At 53.9% G+C, this 17,357-nt stretch overlaps 1 protein-coding gene across 5 annotated transcripts in view; it reads left to right on the top strand.

Moving 5' to 3' along the window:
• Positions 1 to 15,356, top strand: part of ELAVL1 (ELAV like RNA binding protein 1) — a 37,900-nt gene extending 22,544 nt beyond the window's left edge. For 4 of the 5 annotated variants that reach the window (XM_051835489.2, XM_051835490.2, XM_051835488.2 and 1 more), the window contains 4 exons: positions 4,024 to 4,127; positions 7,413 to 7,566; positions 10,031 to 10,256; positions 13,832 to 15,356. In XM_051835489.2, the coding sequence (XP_051691449.1) occupies positions 4,024 to 4,127; positions 7,413 to 7,566; positions 10,031 to 10,256; positions 13,832 to 14,156 (809 nt within the window). In that variant the 3' untranslated portion in view covers positions 14,157 to 15,356. 5 annotated transcript variants of the gene reach the window in all.
• The last annotated feature ends 2,001 nt before the right edge of the window (positions 15,357 to 17,357 follow it).

Genomic DNA, 17,357 nt, shown 5'->3' with positions numbered 1-17,357 from the left:
GGGTTAAGGAGGACCTAGAGAGCCCAGTCCTCGTCCCACCCAGGTGCCCCACAGGTGCAGGCAGCTTAGGGAGCCTGCCTGGAAGAACAGGAACTGGGGCTGCTTGCCTCCTCTCCCCGGGGAACCTGGGTGTAAGTGAGAGGTCAAGGAGCTTCACAAGCCCTGAGGCCACCTGCTGGTTACTGTCCCTACCCCCATTGGGACTCCTTACTGCTGCAGAGGCTCTTGGGAGCAGCTATGTGGTTGGCAGCAGAGGTGTGGGTGAAGTACTTCTGCTCTGTGGCATCAGCAGGGGGGATGAACGTTACAAATACCATCCCCCTCCTCCTCACCACCCACCACAGCAGGCACACACCTCTCTGGGCAGCTGCTTCCTGTCACCTTCTGCAGCTGCCCAGTCATGCCCTCTACAGGTCTCTGTGACGTGTCCTCCTGCTGCCCCTGCCCGGTGCCTGCTGCCCTTGTCCTACATCTGGACTGGCTCACAGGCACCCTGCCAAACGCCCTTCCACCCAGTGGCCACCTCCTTGATCATTCCCCTGGGCCCGTCCTGCTCAGCTGCTCCGTCCACCTTGCCTTTCCTGGAACACACTGAAGCTGGCTCCATCTCTGGGACCTGGCACTTGCTCTTCTGTCTGGATTGCTGCACCCTGCCAGGCCCAAGTCTCGGCTCAGATATCACCTCCACCAAAGGCTCTCCTGACCATCCTGTGTCACGTGGCCATCTTGTCAGCTTCTCTTATAGCAGAGATTGTCCTCGTGGGATCTGCATGGGGACTTCATTCACGGGGCTCTCCCTGCCTGTGGTTCAGTGTCAGGGGCCTGCTTTCTCTGCTTTGTTATCTGATTGCCCACAGGGATGTGACAAGGATCTTTGAGGCAGCAGCTGTCCTGTATTGTGAACAACATCAACCCCCGCCAGGGCCAAAGCCTAACGTGTAGCAGGCACTCAGTTAAGATGTTGGATCATGGAAGATGACATGGGGAAGGAGGTGTGGCCATCTAAGGATGTGTGATGTTGGCAGTGTGGGCATGTGTGTGGTCAGGAGTGTGTAGCCAAGACAAGGGCTAAAGGTGGGCCTTCAGGGACCATCACTCTCAGTGCATAGGCAGAGGATGAGGAGCTAAAGAGGGGAGTTGAGAGAAGGCATCCCTGGAGGGCAGTTAGTAGACAGTGTGCAGTGTTGCCAAGAACTCAAAGAAATGGCCCTTGGGGCAGCACCCCAGGGCCAGCAGTGACCATGCTGGGTTGCCCAGCAGAGGAGGGGTGAGGAGCATGAACCAGGGCCATGTTTCTGTGTCAGGCAGAGCCAGATGGGGCTGTAGACATGGGGTCTGGGACATGGGTCCTCCACCGTGTCTGGTTTTCTCTAGCAGCATGCTCGTGAGTGCCTGCAGCAAAGGGGCCAGGTGTTGCAGGTAGAGGGGAGAGCAGGAAGACAAGAAGATCTGAATGTGACTTGGTGACCAGATGTTGCTTCATTGCTCCATCCTGGGACTGGGCAGATGGGACAGGCTCAGTGGCCTGGCACAGAGGGGTTGGAAAGCAGGAGTTGGAAGTAAAGTAGCTAAGGGTCAGAGTGGCGATCAGGAGGCCATGACACACATGTTCTACACAGACAGATTGGACGTCGTCTGCCCTGTGCAGAGACCCTGAGCTTCCCAACCTCCAAGCCACTGCCAGTTTTCTGAGCTGTGACCACAGTTGTGCTGGACAGGCCCTGCTGGGGTGTGGTCCTCCTGTACTTCTGGTCTTGTGTCCCTAATGCTGTGGGTACTTACTGTCCAAGGTTCTGGAACCAAGTCTCAGACCCTGGAGTTTTGAGAGATATGGGTCAAGAGGATCAGGTTGGAGCTGACATTGTTGTGCAGTGGGTGAAGCCGCTGCCTGTGACACTAGCATCCCATATCAGAATACTTGTTTAAGTCCTACTACTCTGCTTTTGATCCAGCTCCTTGCTACTGAGCCTGGGAAGGCAGCGCACCATGGCCCAAGTGCTTGAGTCCCTGCAACATATGTGGGAGACCCGGGTGGAGTTCCTGGCTCTTAGCTTTGGGCTAGCCCAGCCCATGCCATTGTGGCCCTTTGGGGAGTGAACCAGCAAATGGAAGATCTCTCTCTCTCTCTCTCTCTCTCTCTCTCTCTCTCTCTGATTCCTTCTCTCTTACTCTGTCACTCTACTTTTCAAATAAATCTTGAGGGTCAAATTCTGTTTCTGTTTCTTTTGAAAGGAACATGGCCCATGTAGAATCTCAAAAGGCTTGCAGAGTGTCTTTGCTCTGGAGGACGGGGAGCCCCACCCCGGCAGCCCCTCTGGCAGTGTCAGCTGTGCGTGAGCACCTTCTTTCAGAGAGGAGAGCATCGAGGGGGAGTGGCTTGACGGGAGTCACCTGGTAGACCGAGTACTTCAGTGGTGATGAGTCTCCTGGATGGCCAGTGTGGCATGAAGGCCCGAGCTCTGTCTCCTGACTGAGGGAAACCTCTGGCCAGCCCCAAGAGCCTCAGCAGATGTGAGGACTGAGTGTGCTGCGGGGTCCATGCTGAGGTTCTGAAACAGAAGAGACCTATAGGGAACTGAAGAAATCAAAATCCAGTACAGACTCTGGTTAATAACTGGGCAGCAGTCGGGTGGTTCATAGTGGTAGCACATGTACCCTGCTAATGTACAGGGTTACTGGTAGAGACACTGGATAGGGATATCTGGGACCTCTGTGTGTTATCCTCGTAGCTTTTCTAAAACTGTCCTAACAAATGAAGTGTATTTTTAAAATAAAGTGGCAGTAGAATCAAAAGAAAGCAGCCATACCAGGTTAAGTGCTGTGCTGGTCATGTCGTCAGTGGGAGGGCCCTGGGTTACTATGCAACTGCTGTGAAGGTCTCTCCCGACCTTTGTTGCGCAGCTGTTCCACCTCTGTTCCCAGAACAGCACCTACACGCTGTGGTCACAGCAAGGAGAGCGGATATGCCCTTCTCCGGGCTGCCTCCTGCTTCTTGAGTGGCAGGTTGATGATGGCATTCCATGAGGCTCCGTCCTGACTCTCACCCTCACCTGGCAGTCACATCTCCGTGGTTGCTGATACCCCATCTGTAACCCTGGTTTTCTTTGATGACAAAGAAGTCAGGTTTTCTTTTTATTGTTATTTATTTATTTTATTTGAAAGAGCTACACAGAGAGCGGAGAGGCAGAGAGAGGGAGGTCTTCCATCCACTGGTTCACTCCCCAGTTGGCTGCAATGGTTGGAGCTGTGCCACTCCGAAGCCAGGAGCTTGGATCTTCCTCCAAGTCTCCCACGTGGGTGCAGGGGCCCAAGGACTTGAACCATCTTCTACTGCTTTCCCAGGCCACAGCAGAGAGCTGGATGGGAAGTGGAGCAGCCAGGACTCAAACCAGTGCACATATGAGATGCCAGCACTGCAGGCAGCGGCTTTACCTGCTACGCCACAGCGCCAGCCCCAGAAGTCAGGTTTTCATGTCACTTATGACTCCACAGAACTTGAGAGGGTGATGTTGTTAGGGCAGAAAATGCTGGCTTGGGAAAGGCCTGGGCACGTGGGCAGGCCGCCAGGCAGGGTCAGGGGTGTTCTCAGTTCTGGCTGCCCCTTGGACTTCTTGCCGTCCTAGGTGCCTCAGGTGGCAGAAAGGAAACAGAGCCAGCATGAGGTGGGGCCACAGCCCAACAAGCTTCCCACTCTGAGCCAGGAGGCAACACAAACAGTGGGGACACCTGACACCTGGGCATCCGTTGTGCTCTGCCTACCTGGTCTCACAGTGGCAGCACCTGTGGAAACCCTGGTCTGGACTCCACGGGAGACAGTACTCTGTGTTTTCTTTTAAATTATAGAAATACTTTTTGTTAATTGCAGAAAGTTTACAATCCCATTCCGCAGAGGCCTCTGTTCCTGACGCCTTAGTCCATTTCCCTCACCTCCGACCCAGCCATTTGCTGCTGTCAGAGAGTCGTGTGCATCCTCTGCCTGTCCACTGGCAGGCTGATTACTAACGTCTCCCTATTCCCACGCAGGACACAGCTTGGGCTATGGCTTTGTGAACTATGTCACTGCGAAGGATGCGGAGAAAGCCATCAACACGCTGAATGGTCTGAGGCTGCAGTCCAAGACCATCAAGGTAAAGAGGTTTGCTCCCACCCCACCTGTTCCTTGCCTGGAGTCTTCATGCCAAGGGCCTTGATGCTTTTAGGCATCTGGGGTCCCTGGCAGATACATCTGTCCCAGACGTTATACGAGTGGCTCACAGCCACCTCTGTTCACCGGGAAGGGGGTCCCATGGCAGGAACTTGCACAAGGTCAGTTGCCACACCCAGTCCAGGGCATCTTGACTCCCTCTTCTGTCTCTTGTGCTCTGGGAACAGCCTGGTTGGCTGTACCCCCTGTTGCGGGCTCTTGGTTTACACAGCAGTTGCACCATCCCCATCACCCTGCTTTACCAGGGCCAGTCATGACCCTTTTCTCATCAGTTTGTTCAACAGCTGCTGTGCACATGTTTCCTGAGCACCTACTGTGTGCTCCATGGTGACCCTGACAGATTCAGTGCCCTCATGGGGCTGGGGTGGGGGTGGGGGTTGCAGACAGTAAACAAGAAATAGGACAGCTGCCTGCCACAGAGGCAGTTGTGGGGGAGGCTCTGCAGTGACAGGTGGCCTCCTGGGACAAGTCAGCAGATGCTCAGGCCACACAGACAGGCTTCCTGTGCCTCCTTGTCCTTCTGAACCGGCTTCCTCGGCCCCTCCCTCATTTGGATTGCAGTTCTCCATCAGTGTGCACCCCCTCCCCCGGCCTCTTGTCCCCAGGTAGCCCTACATTTCTCCTGATTCTTGCTCCCTCATCTCTTTTCAGTCCTGGGCACTGAGCCCTGTGACCTGGCTTCCTGTGGCAGCCAGGCAGTGCCTGCCACCAGCCCTCGGGGTGCCCTTGCTGGGTGACCATAGACCTGGTGGTGTACACCTGCCAGAACCATCACTTTGAGAAACACCCTCATGTGAGCTTTTGGCTCTGCCAGCCCCTTCTGATTCACTGGGGCACCCAGGAAGAGACCTTCAGAACTGGCACCAGGGCTGTGCTTCTTGGGCTCTGAGCACCAGTGCCACCAGGGAGTTGTAAATACAGGTGCCTGGTGCTGCACTTTAACCTCCTGAGCCCACTGTGGCATGGGCCCGGATACCCATGCCCTTACCAGCCCACCAGGGGAGTGAGTGTGGCCGCAGCTGATCAGCCTAGAGAGTGACTTCTGTGGCAGCTCTGAAACTGTCCCATGATGTAGGTTTTCACAGTGCCACACCCTCCTTGGAACCGGCAGAACCTCAGTTGCAGGGGGACTTGGCCAGCCTAGCCTCGTGCCAGGAACAACTAGGGCAGGAGTGCCCAGAGGCCCCCACAGTGCAGGCTGGGACAGGCAGCTGCATGGTCGCCACTTCCACCCTCATGGGGGCTTTGGTGTCTTTCCTCAGCCCCGATTGTTTGTCCTTGGCCCAGAGAGGCTGCCTGTCTAGGGAACTTGCCTCTCACTCACACAGCAAGTGCTCTGCAGATCTTGTTGCTGAGATGCAGGGCTGGCTCTACTTCCTTCTTTGAGACTGATGATGGAGAAGTTCTGGAACATCTCTCCCAGAGGCTGGAGCCAGTGACCATGGCTTCCCCCTCCTGTCGCCCTGTCCTTGTGCATGGGAGCCTGCTGTCTGCTGGCAGCCCTGCCTTTAGTCAGTGGAATCTGGTTCTCAGCGCTTCCACCACTGTCCTAGTTCTGAAGAAGCAGGCCAGTGCCTGTACACGTGAGGGCCCCCGTCTTGGTTCCTCCCACGTCTGCCCTGAGGCCACCTGGGCCCTGCTACTTCCAAGCTTCCCTCCGAGGTGACCTGGGATCCTTTGTCCATCATCAGCAAATCTTTACTGAGCCAAGTGCTGGGCCAGATTCTTGGAGGTGGAGAGACTTCAACTGGTCCCTCTTTCCCCTGCCAGGTCTTTGGTGATAGGTGACAAATGGCATGATAAAGGCCACCAGGGCTTATGTCCGTCCTTTTCCCAGAACTGTCTTCATGGTTAGTATGACACCGCTGTTGTCCTGCAGTTCTGTTCTGACATCAGCCATGAAGAGTTAGTGCGTCCCCCAACAAGACTGCCCTCACCTCAGATACAGGTGCACTGTGGGAGTCCCAGGGCTATCTGCACTTCTTACTAGTGGGCTACAAATTCAGGATTCCCCTTTCTCAGGACAGTTCTGTGCGTGCACTAGCCCTGACCCAAAGTGTGGAGTGACCAGGTGCCTCCAGAGTTCCTGCCCCACAAGCTGACGGGGGTGGCTTGGCCTAGAAGCAGCACAGGGAAACATCCATGGCATGTCCCTGATGGGAAGGTTGCCCCGTGGCCTCTCTATCATGTCCTTGGTGCCACCTCTATGAGCCCTGGTAATGGCTCAGTGCTGTTGTACTCCTGGTTTGAGTCCCTGTCTCTCCCACTGGACTGCATGCTTCTTCCTGGGCAGGGGTGGTCTCTAGTCACTTCCCTGAAACATCACTGGTGCTTTGCATGCATGTGTGCCTGTGGGGGGTGGGGGTGGGGCACAGAGCCAGACTCCTACCCAGAGATACCCAGTAGCTCGTCAGTGCTGTCTTACAGTCTCGTCTGTTGGTCTCATCACTCTGTGTCTGCAGAGAGAACGTTCTTTCTTTCCACCAGTCCTTTCTTTCCCAGCCCTTCCAGAGCAGTTGGCTCCCTGCCCTCTCCTCCTTGGTGTCCCCACATCCTGCTCCCTCCTGCCAGGCCCCCCTGCAGACAAAAGGGCCTCCTGGCTGTCACTCTCACTGGGAATGCGTTGGTCTGTGGGGTCTGCACACCATCAGCCCTGACCCTCAGAAGCATTGAACTCCTTTCCTTGCTGTTGGCCTCGGGGGCTCCCAGGCCTCCGTGGCCAGGGCCAGCTCTCTGTTCTCAGCAGGGGCTGTCCTGTGCACTCAGGCAGCTGCCAGCTCTCCTGCCCACCACACTGAGAGCTCTTCACACGCAGGGACTGGGTCCTGTCCCCAGCACTGGCTTGTCTCCCAGAGCATCACGGAGGATGGAAGGCCGAGGTAGGAAAAGAGAAGCCGAGGCTTGCATCTCGGCCCTGCCAGACGCCACCTGCGGGCCCTCAATGTCTGTACTTCCTGTGATAAGAATAATGTCCCCTCACTATGGATTCAAAGACTGAGTGAGGAGAAGCTGTGGGGTGTCTTGGCTCACTGCCCAGCAGGCGGGGAGCCGTCAGTGTGAGCCATGCGGGGGGAGTGTTGACATGAAAAAGCGCTCGGTGCTCCATCGTTTGCTGCAGCACTGGCTTTTCCTAACCAGAGGATGAGCACCCTCCTTGGAGCTTAACCACATACCTGCCCTAATCCTAGAAAGCGGTCTTGTCTTCAAGGTGTCCTATGCTCGCCCGAGCTCCGAGGTCATCAAAGATGCCAACTTGTATATCAGTGGGCTCCCGCGGACCATGACACAGAAGGATGTGGAGGACATGTTCTCCCGCTTTGGACGCATCATCAACTCCCGGGTCCTTGTGGATCAGACCACAGGTAAGGCAGGAAGCCCGGACGGGGCTTGCTAGGGCCAACAGGTCACTGTTGGGATTTGAATGTCATGCGTTACCCTCACAGTGAAAGGACAGTGGCTTTGGCTGGATGAAGCTGAGGACGTGCAGTGAAGCCAACATTTTATGGTGGCAGCACCGGGAGATTGCAGCGCCTTCCCTTAGGCACTCATGTGCCCTGGCCTTGCCTGTGAACAGGGTGAAATGGCCCCTGCAGTCATCAGTGGAGGCCGATGGGACACAGCTGCTGCTTGTGATCCTGAACCCCCAGTTCTCATCACCCTGCAGTGGCGCAGTTGGCTGCCCCCAGGACCCCTTCCTCAGTCTCCATGGTTTGGGAGGACGTCCCCTCTTGGGAGCACAGATGCTGTGACTTCTCACTGGTGGTCCTGGTCCTGGCCACTGTGTGAGTCCCTCCCAGGCTGTCAGTGCAAGATTTAGGCACTGGGCTGTGTGTAAAGCCATGAGGCAGGGGCAGCCGAGGCCCCCCATGTACACGCCCCAGCTGTGTTCCAGCCCTACTGTCTGCCTGTCTGCCCCTTTGGACTAGGGTCTGGGACCCAGACTTCCCCTCCCAGATGAGGCCAGAGGCTCGGGTTCCTCAGCTGTTACCAGGAGGAGTGGGAATTTGCTGGCACATCAAAAAGAGAGACTGCTGTGGGGCTCAGCAGAGCCCTGGGATCATCCCCAGCTGATGTTTGCATTCTTCCTGCACAGACCCCTTAGCTGGGTAGCTGGGCCACAGGAAGTCATGGCTCTGAGGTGACCCGCAGCACCCCTCAGGCAGCTGCAGACCCCTAGGAACCTTGGGCCCTCGTGGCCTGTGGCAGCTGGGCTGGAGGTGTGCATGTGTTGACCTGCATCCCCCTAGGCTGTGCACCTTGGGGTAGGTGGCCCTGTCAGCCACTCTCCTTGCCACCGCCCAGCTGGGGTGGTTGTGCCATGTACTGGACCTGTCTGCTGCCCGCTGTAGACCTGGGCAGGGGCTGAGGAGGAAATGGATGGCCAGACTCTGCTGAGCTGGAGTGTGGTCCACAGGCCCAGGGTGCAGAATTTCATGAGGCTCTGGGTAAGGCCTGCAGCCTGGCACAGACTTGGGGCCTCATATCGCTGCCTTGGTTCCACCCTTTGGTCTGAAATGGGGTAGGTGGAGGCTGCCGTTTACTTGGTGTAATCTCCTAGTCTGCTCCTGGGGCCCCTGAAGTCGCCGTTTAACCTTCAAGTGCTGGTTGAGAGAGAAGACAGTTGACTGGTCAGTGAGCACCAGTGCCCCCTACGCCCCCTACCCCCACTACGGGTCCCAGTTTCTGAGCAGGTGACCATTCTGGTGCTATCACTCCCTTGTCTTCCCGTTCTCTATGCCATACAGGCCCCTAGGAGGCCGAGCCATCAAGTTGGAGCCCCCCATACCTCTGAGGATGCACCCCCAGCCAACTGGCTTTGTTGGGCTCTCACCAGTCTCTGCACACACAGCTACCTGCCACACTAAGGGCGGTCACTTCTGCAGTCTGCTCGCCTTATCCCCTTGCTGGGACTTAGCCTTCTGTGCCTCTGCAAGGGTGGTGTCTCCCTAGGTCCTGGGATGCTTCGCTGTTGCCCCCCAGGGTCAGCCTCAACCCTCCAAGGGGTGCATGGCACCTGTGTTCTCTCCACCCACACCTCTGCCCAGCAAGAAGATATCCCTGAGACTCCCTCTGCAAAGCCCAGCTTCCCCACCCTAGGGTGCAGAATTGTAGACTAGGAAGGTGCACCCCAGGGTTATGGACCTCCCAGGAGGCCCTATGCTGGAAATGGGCTGCCACTTATTGGGACCTGCAAAGGCCCAAAGTGGGGCAGGATGTGGCCATGGGTTTATGTTGAGTTTGCCTCCAGGGGACATGCATTTTAGTGGTCAGGAGACCACGGACATTATCTTCAGAAGTCTTCACGTCTTGGACCAACAAAACTTAACTTTGTTTTTAATTTCTTTGCTTCTTTATTCATCATCATTGTGCACTTTATTGCTCATTCATCTGGAAATTGTGCCTTTTTTATCTTAATTGTGAAAAGCACTGGACAACATCAAAAGCACGGAGCTGTCTCTACAAGTGTACGTGGCACAGGGACACTGCTCTGCAGCTGCCATCCCGCCCAGCAGCTGCAGCTTCCTGTTATAATTGCCTCATGTTAGGGTTCGTTGAGGTTTCTGAGGCTAAGCTCCCGCTCGGCACGGGCACTGTGAAGTCACCGCTTCAACTCAGGAGAAAGTCTGAAACTTTAATTAGTTTATTTAGTTTTGTTTGTTTTAATTTAACCCGTTCATTTGCTTTCATGTTTAGGTTTGTTTTTGTTTGTTTGTTTAACCAGGCATCCAGTTCGTACCATAATAGACTGACTTGACTTTTGCTTTTCAGTTTTAAAGTTCCTTGCCTTTTTTCCCCTAACTCCATTTTTGTTGGTTTGTTAAAAAGGTTTGTCCAGAGGGGTTGCGTTTATCCGGTTTGACAAACGGTCGGAAGCAGAAGAGGCAATTACCAGTTTCAATGGTCATAAACCCCCAGGTTCCTCCGAGCCCATCACAGTGAAGTTTGCAGCCAACCCCAACCAGAACAAAAACGTGGCGCTGCTCTCACAGCTGTACCACTCACCTGCCAGACGGTTTGGAGGCCCCGTACACCACCAGGCACAGCGATTCAGGTGGGTCCCTAGGGCAGTGCGCTGGTGGCCTCGCAATGCGATGTGGGAAGCGTTGAGGGCGCCAGGCCCCTGCTGTTAGAAAGGTCTCCACGCTCCAGGACTTCCCGTGGAAGCCAGAGTCTGCAGATGCACAGTGCCTTCCATAAAGCAGTGTGATGTTTGCACAGAACCCTCATGCAGCCAGACCCTCTCCAGATAACTTAGAGACCGAATTCAACACAGAGCTGTGGAAACAGTGGTTGTATCGTTTGGGGAGTTAGAACAAGAGAGGTGTCTGTGTGTTTAGCACAGATGCAGGTTTTTCTCTGAATATTATCCACCCGCAGTTGGCTGAGTCTGCAGATGCAGAACCCCTGGAAGTAGGTGGCCAGCTGTACTTCTCCTGGGTTGTTCTCTTTCCTTGGATTTAAAAAGATAACACTGGCTCCTGGCAGAGAGCATACGGGGCTAACATGGCTTTCTCAGTAACATCAAAGTGGAGCTGTGAGTTTGAAAGATCACTCCAGGGGCAGGCTTGCCACACTGGGTGAAGCCACTGCTTTTATCTCCGCTTGCCCATAGCTCATAGCTGGGATTGAGTCTGGCCTCTGCTTCCCATCCAGCTTCCTGCTAATGCCCAGATGCCTGCAACAGCCACAGTTGCACCAGGCACTCCCATATGGGATGTGGTACTTGGGTCCTGGCACCTATGTAAGAGACCTGAATGGAGCCCCTGGCTTTGCCTGGCCCAGGAACCAAGTACCACATCCCATTAGTAAGAAGCTGGAGCTGGGTAATGAACTCAGCCGATGTGGGATGCAGGCCAGACGCTGGAGCCGCAGTGTGAGCCGGTGGCCTTCTCCATACCCCGCCTGCCTTGTGGGGTCGTTTTGGGTCTGAGTAGTAAATGTGCGGTGCAGGGGCCCAGCCCAGAGGAAGCACTGAGTTGGGCCTGCCTCCCGGGTCAGGTAGAATAGATCCGAGTCAGTAACTTGGACTTGACACTAGGACTGTCACTGCTGCAGGAACAAGGAAGACCTGGTTGAGGGGCCTTTGTGTCTGCTTTTGACTTTGTCAGCACCTGAAGAAGCGGTGTGAGGGCTTTTCTCGGGTGTGATTGGGGTTTTCTCCATGACTTTGTAGGTTTCCCATCTCTTGTGTGCAGTGAGGCTGGGTGGAGCCTGCTCGCCTCCACAGATGCTGTCTGGAGAGGCGTGTTCCCGGGGTGGGGGGGGGCATTACTCTGCAGCCCACCTGCCCTGGCTTTCTAGTGGAGACAAAGGCTGGGGCTGCTGCTGGCTGCTTTACACAGAATTGAGATGGTCAGCAGTGCTGCTCCTGATGGGATGGGTTGTGGGCAGCAGCAGGTGGTGAGTTACTCAGTAACCAGGAAAGCAGGAGGAGCAGAGGGACTTTGACCGCGGTCAGGGGCCCGGAGAAGCCAGCTGGTGGCGTAGCAGAGTGATAGAGGTGTGGCAGGGGATCCCTGGACAAGATGAGGGAAGGAAGAAAGGCCCAGAGGAGTGGAATGGGCCATCAGGTCCCGTCCTCCTAGAAAAGCTCCCAAAGCAGGGAGGGATCCTATCTCCTTATGTACTGTCAGAGAAGGGGTCATTGCTGCTGTCAGCTCTGAACCAGCTCTTGGGAGCAGCAGGAAGAGCCACTGGCCAGAATGAGAGGAGGGCTGATTGCGATAGCTGTGTAATAAAATAGGTGATGCTCAAAACTTGGGTCCATGAGTTCGGCACCTTTTCTAGGTGTCGTTAAAAACTGGCTGGGCTTAGTGTCCCGAGGATGCCGGGGTGTCCTCTGCGGCCCCGTGTGAACAGGCACTGGGGTCTCACCGTCATCCCAGGTGGCCATCTGAGTCGTCGTTCAACTCGGATGTCCTGTTGGAGCCCTTAACCTCATCCTTGTGATTTTGAAATCACTGCAGAACTGTGTTGTGACTCTTCACCTCCATACCTGCATCAGAAATCACCCTTGGACTCTGAGCTGCAGTCTGGGTGTCTTTAAGATTTATTTATTTGGGGAGCCAGCACTGTGGCACAGCAGGTTAAAGCCCTGGCCTGAAGCGCCAGCATCCCTTATGGGCGCTGGTTCTAGTCCCAGCTGCTCCTCTTCCGACCCAGCTCTCTGCTGTGGCCTGGGAAAGCAGTAGAAGATGTCCCAAGTCCTTGGGCCCCTGCACCCATGTGGGAGACCCAAAAGAAGCTCCTGGCTCCTGGTTTCAGATCGGTGCAGCTCCAGCCGATGCAGCCATCTGGGGAGTGAACCAGCAGATGGAAGGCCTCTATGTAACTCTCTTTCAAATAAATAAAATAAATCTTAAAAGAAAAAAGATTTATTTATTTGGGAGGCAGAGTTACAGGTAGAGGGAGGGAGAGACAGAAAGGTCATTTGTCTGCTGGCTCACTCCCCAAATGACCACACCACCTGGAGCTAGGCCAATCCAAAGCCAACCCACATGGGTGCAGGGCCCCAAGCACTTGGGCCATCTTCCGCTGCTTTTTCTCAGGCTATTAGCAGGGAGCCGGTTCTTAAGCAGAGCACTCAGGACGCAAACCTGCGCTCATGGGATGCTGGCGTTGCAGGCAGAGGCTTAGCCAGTGACGCCACAGTGCTGGCTCCCTGGGTGTCTGTTGAGAGTGGGTCTGTTTCATGGCACTACAAGCCAGCCACCCACCCCCATCACAGGAGTCTTGCTTAGGCTCACGGGTCCCGGAGCTCAAAGCCCAGTTTTCTTTTGTTTACTGTTGCCTTGTGCAGCCCCACAGGTGTCAGCAGGGCAAGTATTCTTAAGCTGACCGTCAGGCTGCTCCTTTTTTTAGTTTGTGAAAAGTCTTCGAGGCCACACAGCTTCACTCAGTTTTAGGGTCTGCCTTCTTCCTTATTACAACATCCGTGTGTTCTCAGAAGGCTCACTTTTCATGTGGGTGAAAGTGTCCCTGGGAAAGGATCCCATGTGTTTGATGATCTTGCCGTGGCTGGTGTCCCTCCGGGGCCCTGCCCTGTCTCGACTTCACAGCCCTCAATTTGGCCCTGGCCCTTGGGAGGTGTCTTCAGCCAGCCATAGGTGCCAGGAACTGTGGGAAGACATTTTCCTTATAGCCTGCAGTGGCCCCTGCAGGGTTGTGTGCTCCCCAGACACCACTGGACTCTAACCAGGGCAGGGAGTCATGAGGAGAGGGAGGTAGACCTCCGCCACTGTCCCCCCATGCACACGTGTGTTCACACACTCCCTGTACGGGAGTCCGGAGCCAGCACGGCACCCTGAGTGCTTTTTGTGGGTGGAGAGAATGATCAGGAGCATCCGCCACTTACAGCGCAGGAAGCTGCGGGGCTGACGGCTAGACAAGACTCCCCCCCACACACACAGTGGGTGGGCAGCCGGTGTCCTTTCCCACAGAGCGTGGGTCCCACCCCTGCTCCTCTTCTGCTGAACTGAATTCCTCTGGGTTTAAAAAGCAAAGTGGTGGTCTGACCCTGTGAGTGTCCTGCCCCCACCCCAACCCCACCGCATCCCCCCTCCCTCAGCTCCCTGTGTTTTGGCCTGCACTGACCTTGACCTGAACACTGTGCTCTCTGTTTGCTAGGTTCTCCCCTATGGGTGTAGATCACATGAGTGGGCTTTCTGGTGTCAATGTCCCAGGAAACGCGTCTTCAGGCTGGTGCATCTTCATCTACAACCTCGGGCAGGACGCCGACGAGGGGATCCTCTGGCAGATGTTTGGCCCCTTTGGTGCCGTCACCAATGTGAAAGTGATTCGAGATTTCAACACCAACAAGTGCAAAGGGTTTGGCTTTGTGACCATGACAAACTATGAAGAAGCCGCAATGGCCATAGCCAGCCTGAATGGCTACCGCCTGGGGGACAAAATCTTACAGGTTTCCTTCAAAACCAACAAGTCCCACAAATAACTCGCTCATGCTTTTTTTTTGTACGGAATAGATAATTAAGAGTGAAGAAGTTGAAACTTTTTTGTTAGTGTACAACTCATTTTGCGCCAATTTTCACAAGTGTTTGTCTTAGTCTAAATGAGAAGTGGAAAGGTTTTTATACTCTGGGATGCCACCGACATGTTCAAATGTTTGAAATCCCACAATGTTAGACCAATTTTAAGTTTCTTAAGTTATTTCCTTTAAAATATATATTAAACAGAAACCTAAGTAGACTGCATTGACTAACCAGTCCCTCCGGATGGTGGAGAAGCCGAAGCATGCTCTAACCTCTGACTGTCTAACACGCGTCTCACTCGCTGTCTTCACAAACTGGATAAGAAAAGGATGATCTTTTAGTTTTAGTTCTCAATCTAGAGATGTTAGACAGACGTGGAGGGTGTGTCTTCCCAACCGCGTCCGCATTCTAAGCGATTGATGCTTTGGTTGACAGGAAGCTGCTTTCCGAAGCGGGTCCCACAGCCACCTCCCGCTCGCTCAGTCCTGGGCTCTGCTGAGTGGTCCTGGGAGTGGCAGCGGGGCCCGTTGGAGGTGGGCTGCCACCGGGGAGGGGGCCACACGCCGGGCCAGGCAGGACCCTCCAGAGAAGGACACATAGGTGTTTTCTAAGCCCGGGCACCCATGGGAACGGACCAAAGAGTTTCAGGGAAACTCCAGTGTATTGTAGAGTCAGCTGTCAGCCCCGCACGCCTGCGGGTGTGTCGGTGCCCCGACCCCGAGCTTGTGCCCACACATCGCATGCACGGTGCCCCCACTGCAAACTGTCGTTCACGATGAGCTCTCCGGTTTCCAAGAGCATTTAACATAGCTTGAATGCATAAGATAGCTCTATTTTTTAATAACACATAAACATTTGAGCATTGTATCTCTCGCATCCCTTCTTGTGAGCGCTAGACTTGTTTCTATTTTAGTCGGGTTTTGTTTTGGAATTTTGCTTTCGTATGAACACTCAGCAGAAAAGTACTTACTTCTTGCCAGCTATCTATTAACAAAAACCTTTGATTTGTAGATTTAAAAAGATTAACCCTCCAAGTTCTCTTCATAACTGCCTTGACATTTTGGGTTGTTCTGTTCTGTTAATTTTCTTTTGCTTTTTTGTGTTTTTTGTTTGTTTTTACTTTTGCATTTAAGACCATTAAATTTGATTTTGTTTTGCTCGAATTTTGTTTTGTTTTTTATTTTACCTTTTCTTTCTTTTTGGCTAGGGAAGGTACAATCGGCCCAGCCTTCAGGGAGGACACATGAGAGCTTAAGAAACCAAAACTTCAAGAAGAAAGCATATCTGAATCTGTGACGTAGGAACGTGTGTCACAGGCTGGTGGCTTGAAGTCCAGGAGCCGGTAGGGAGAGGTGGAGAGGCGAAGAGAGGGCCCCCAAGTAGGCAGGGCCAGATCTCCTGTAGCTCTTCAAAGATGTGATCTGATTTTACAAATAACTACTACACAGAGAGGGTCAAAACCAGATAGCTTAGTACCAGCAGTTTTAACTTTGACATGAGGCTCAAACATGTCATGATAGGAACATATTCCATAGTCCTTTGTGGGTTTTTTTTGTTTTTGTCTTTTTTTTTTTCTTTTTGAGAGGCAGAGAGAGGAGAGAGAGAGTTCCCATCCACTGGTTCATTCCCCAAATGCTCTGCTGGGGAGCAGAAGCCAGGAGGCAGGAACGCAATCCAGGTCTCCCACACGGGTGGCAGGAACCCAGCCGCCTGAGCCATCACTGCTGCCTCCCAAGGTTTGCACTAGCAGGAAGCTGGAGCCAGGAATCAAACCCAGGTCCTCCAACGGGACATGGCATCTTAACATGCCTGCTCCCTGCTTTTTAGTTCTCAGTATCATGGGATTATGGTGTTATTTATTTATTTGTCTAGCTATTATTTATTCCTTTATTTATTTATTTATTTATGTATATATTTATTTATTTAAGTGAAAAAGTGAAGAGGCACAGCCGTCTCCAGAGCAGGTCAGTGTTTGGGAAAGCCCCTGGACAGTACTGCCCATCTCCTGCCCCTTTTACCTGACCCTTCACTAAGGGGCTTTCTGCATCTTCCTTATGTTGAAGGAGTTGGCACGTGGACTCAGGCCTGGTCCCGTCAAAGTCACCATTTCCCCCAGCAGAAGCTCCAGAGCCCTGTCTTCTAGAACCCGAATCAAGGCCCTGTTTGCCTGGATTCGACACCAAGAGGGTCCCTGCTCTGTCACCCCAGAGCGCCTCCCTCCGTGGGACCAGAATGCCTTCCTGGAAGAGTAGGCCTTCCAGATTCCTTGAGCCACATCCTCTGAGTGCAGGTGGGGTTCTGCATGCTGAGTCTCCCCTCCCGGCTCGTTCCCGCCCACCCCACCCTGCCAGGCAGGCTGTGCTTAACATTAAACTCAGAAAGGATGGCGGGCTCACAGCCTGCCCCTCGGTTCTCTCTGAACCTTTTCACCATCTGCTGCTGGGCCCGGTGACTAGGGGCAGAGTTCTCACCACACACGTAATCTCCACTGTTTGAGCAGCCCAGGGTACCCCTTGAGGGGTTTCCATTTGCAAGCCTGTGGGAAAAAATAGCTAGTGCGGTGTCACTCCCGCACCGAGTGGTCACTGCTGGCTCTACACTGCAGGTTCCTCACTCCTGCCCAGGCCTGTCTGCAAAAGGGAATATCCCTTAAAAAAAAAAAAAAAAAAAAAAAAAAGTCACAACCCAAAAGGAATTATTTCTTTTTAAATGCTTTATGTAGTTTCATCATATTTCTGCTTAGCAAAATGAACTCTCTCCTTTAATTTGGGAATTTTGATACAAAAGCCTGAAGAGTCAGTAATATTGATCATCAGAAACTTGGCTTGATCAACACGAGAGGCTTTGACTGAATTCTCTTGATCTGTGTGACCTCCTGGCCGTAAGACCCTAAGCAGCTGTGAATTCACAAGCCTGACTCTGGCTGAATTACCCATTCCACCCCCGGGGCTCACCCTAGTGCCCTAGTTGAGCTTTTCCTTGTAACTTGCCAAGCTGTGGCCTCTGGGCTGGCCATGCCTAGAGTCACTGTGGTTCCCGCCACACCTCCATCTCGCATGGACGTTGGACAAGGGCCGCCTCTGGCTGGGAGCAGGCAGTGCCCGGCCAGCTCTGCCTCCTTCTGGAAGGAGGTCTCCCTCGCCAAGGGTATCCGCCTTAACCTG

This window comes from Oryctolagus cuniculus (assembly GCF_964237555.1).
Source record: "Oryctolagus cuniculus chromosome 16 unlocalized genomic scaffold, mOryCun1.1 SUPER_16_unloc_1, whole genome shotgun sequence".
NCBI classification, from domain to species: Eukaryota; Metazoa; Chordata; class Mammalia; order Lagomorpha; family Leporidae; genus Oryctolagus; species Oryctolagus cuniculus.
Note: the sequence above shows the minus strand (reverse complement) of the source record. Positions and strands in the feature narration are given on the sequence as shown.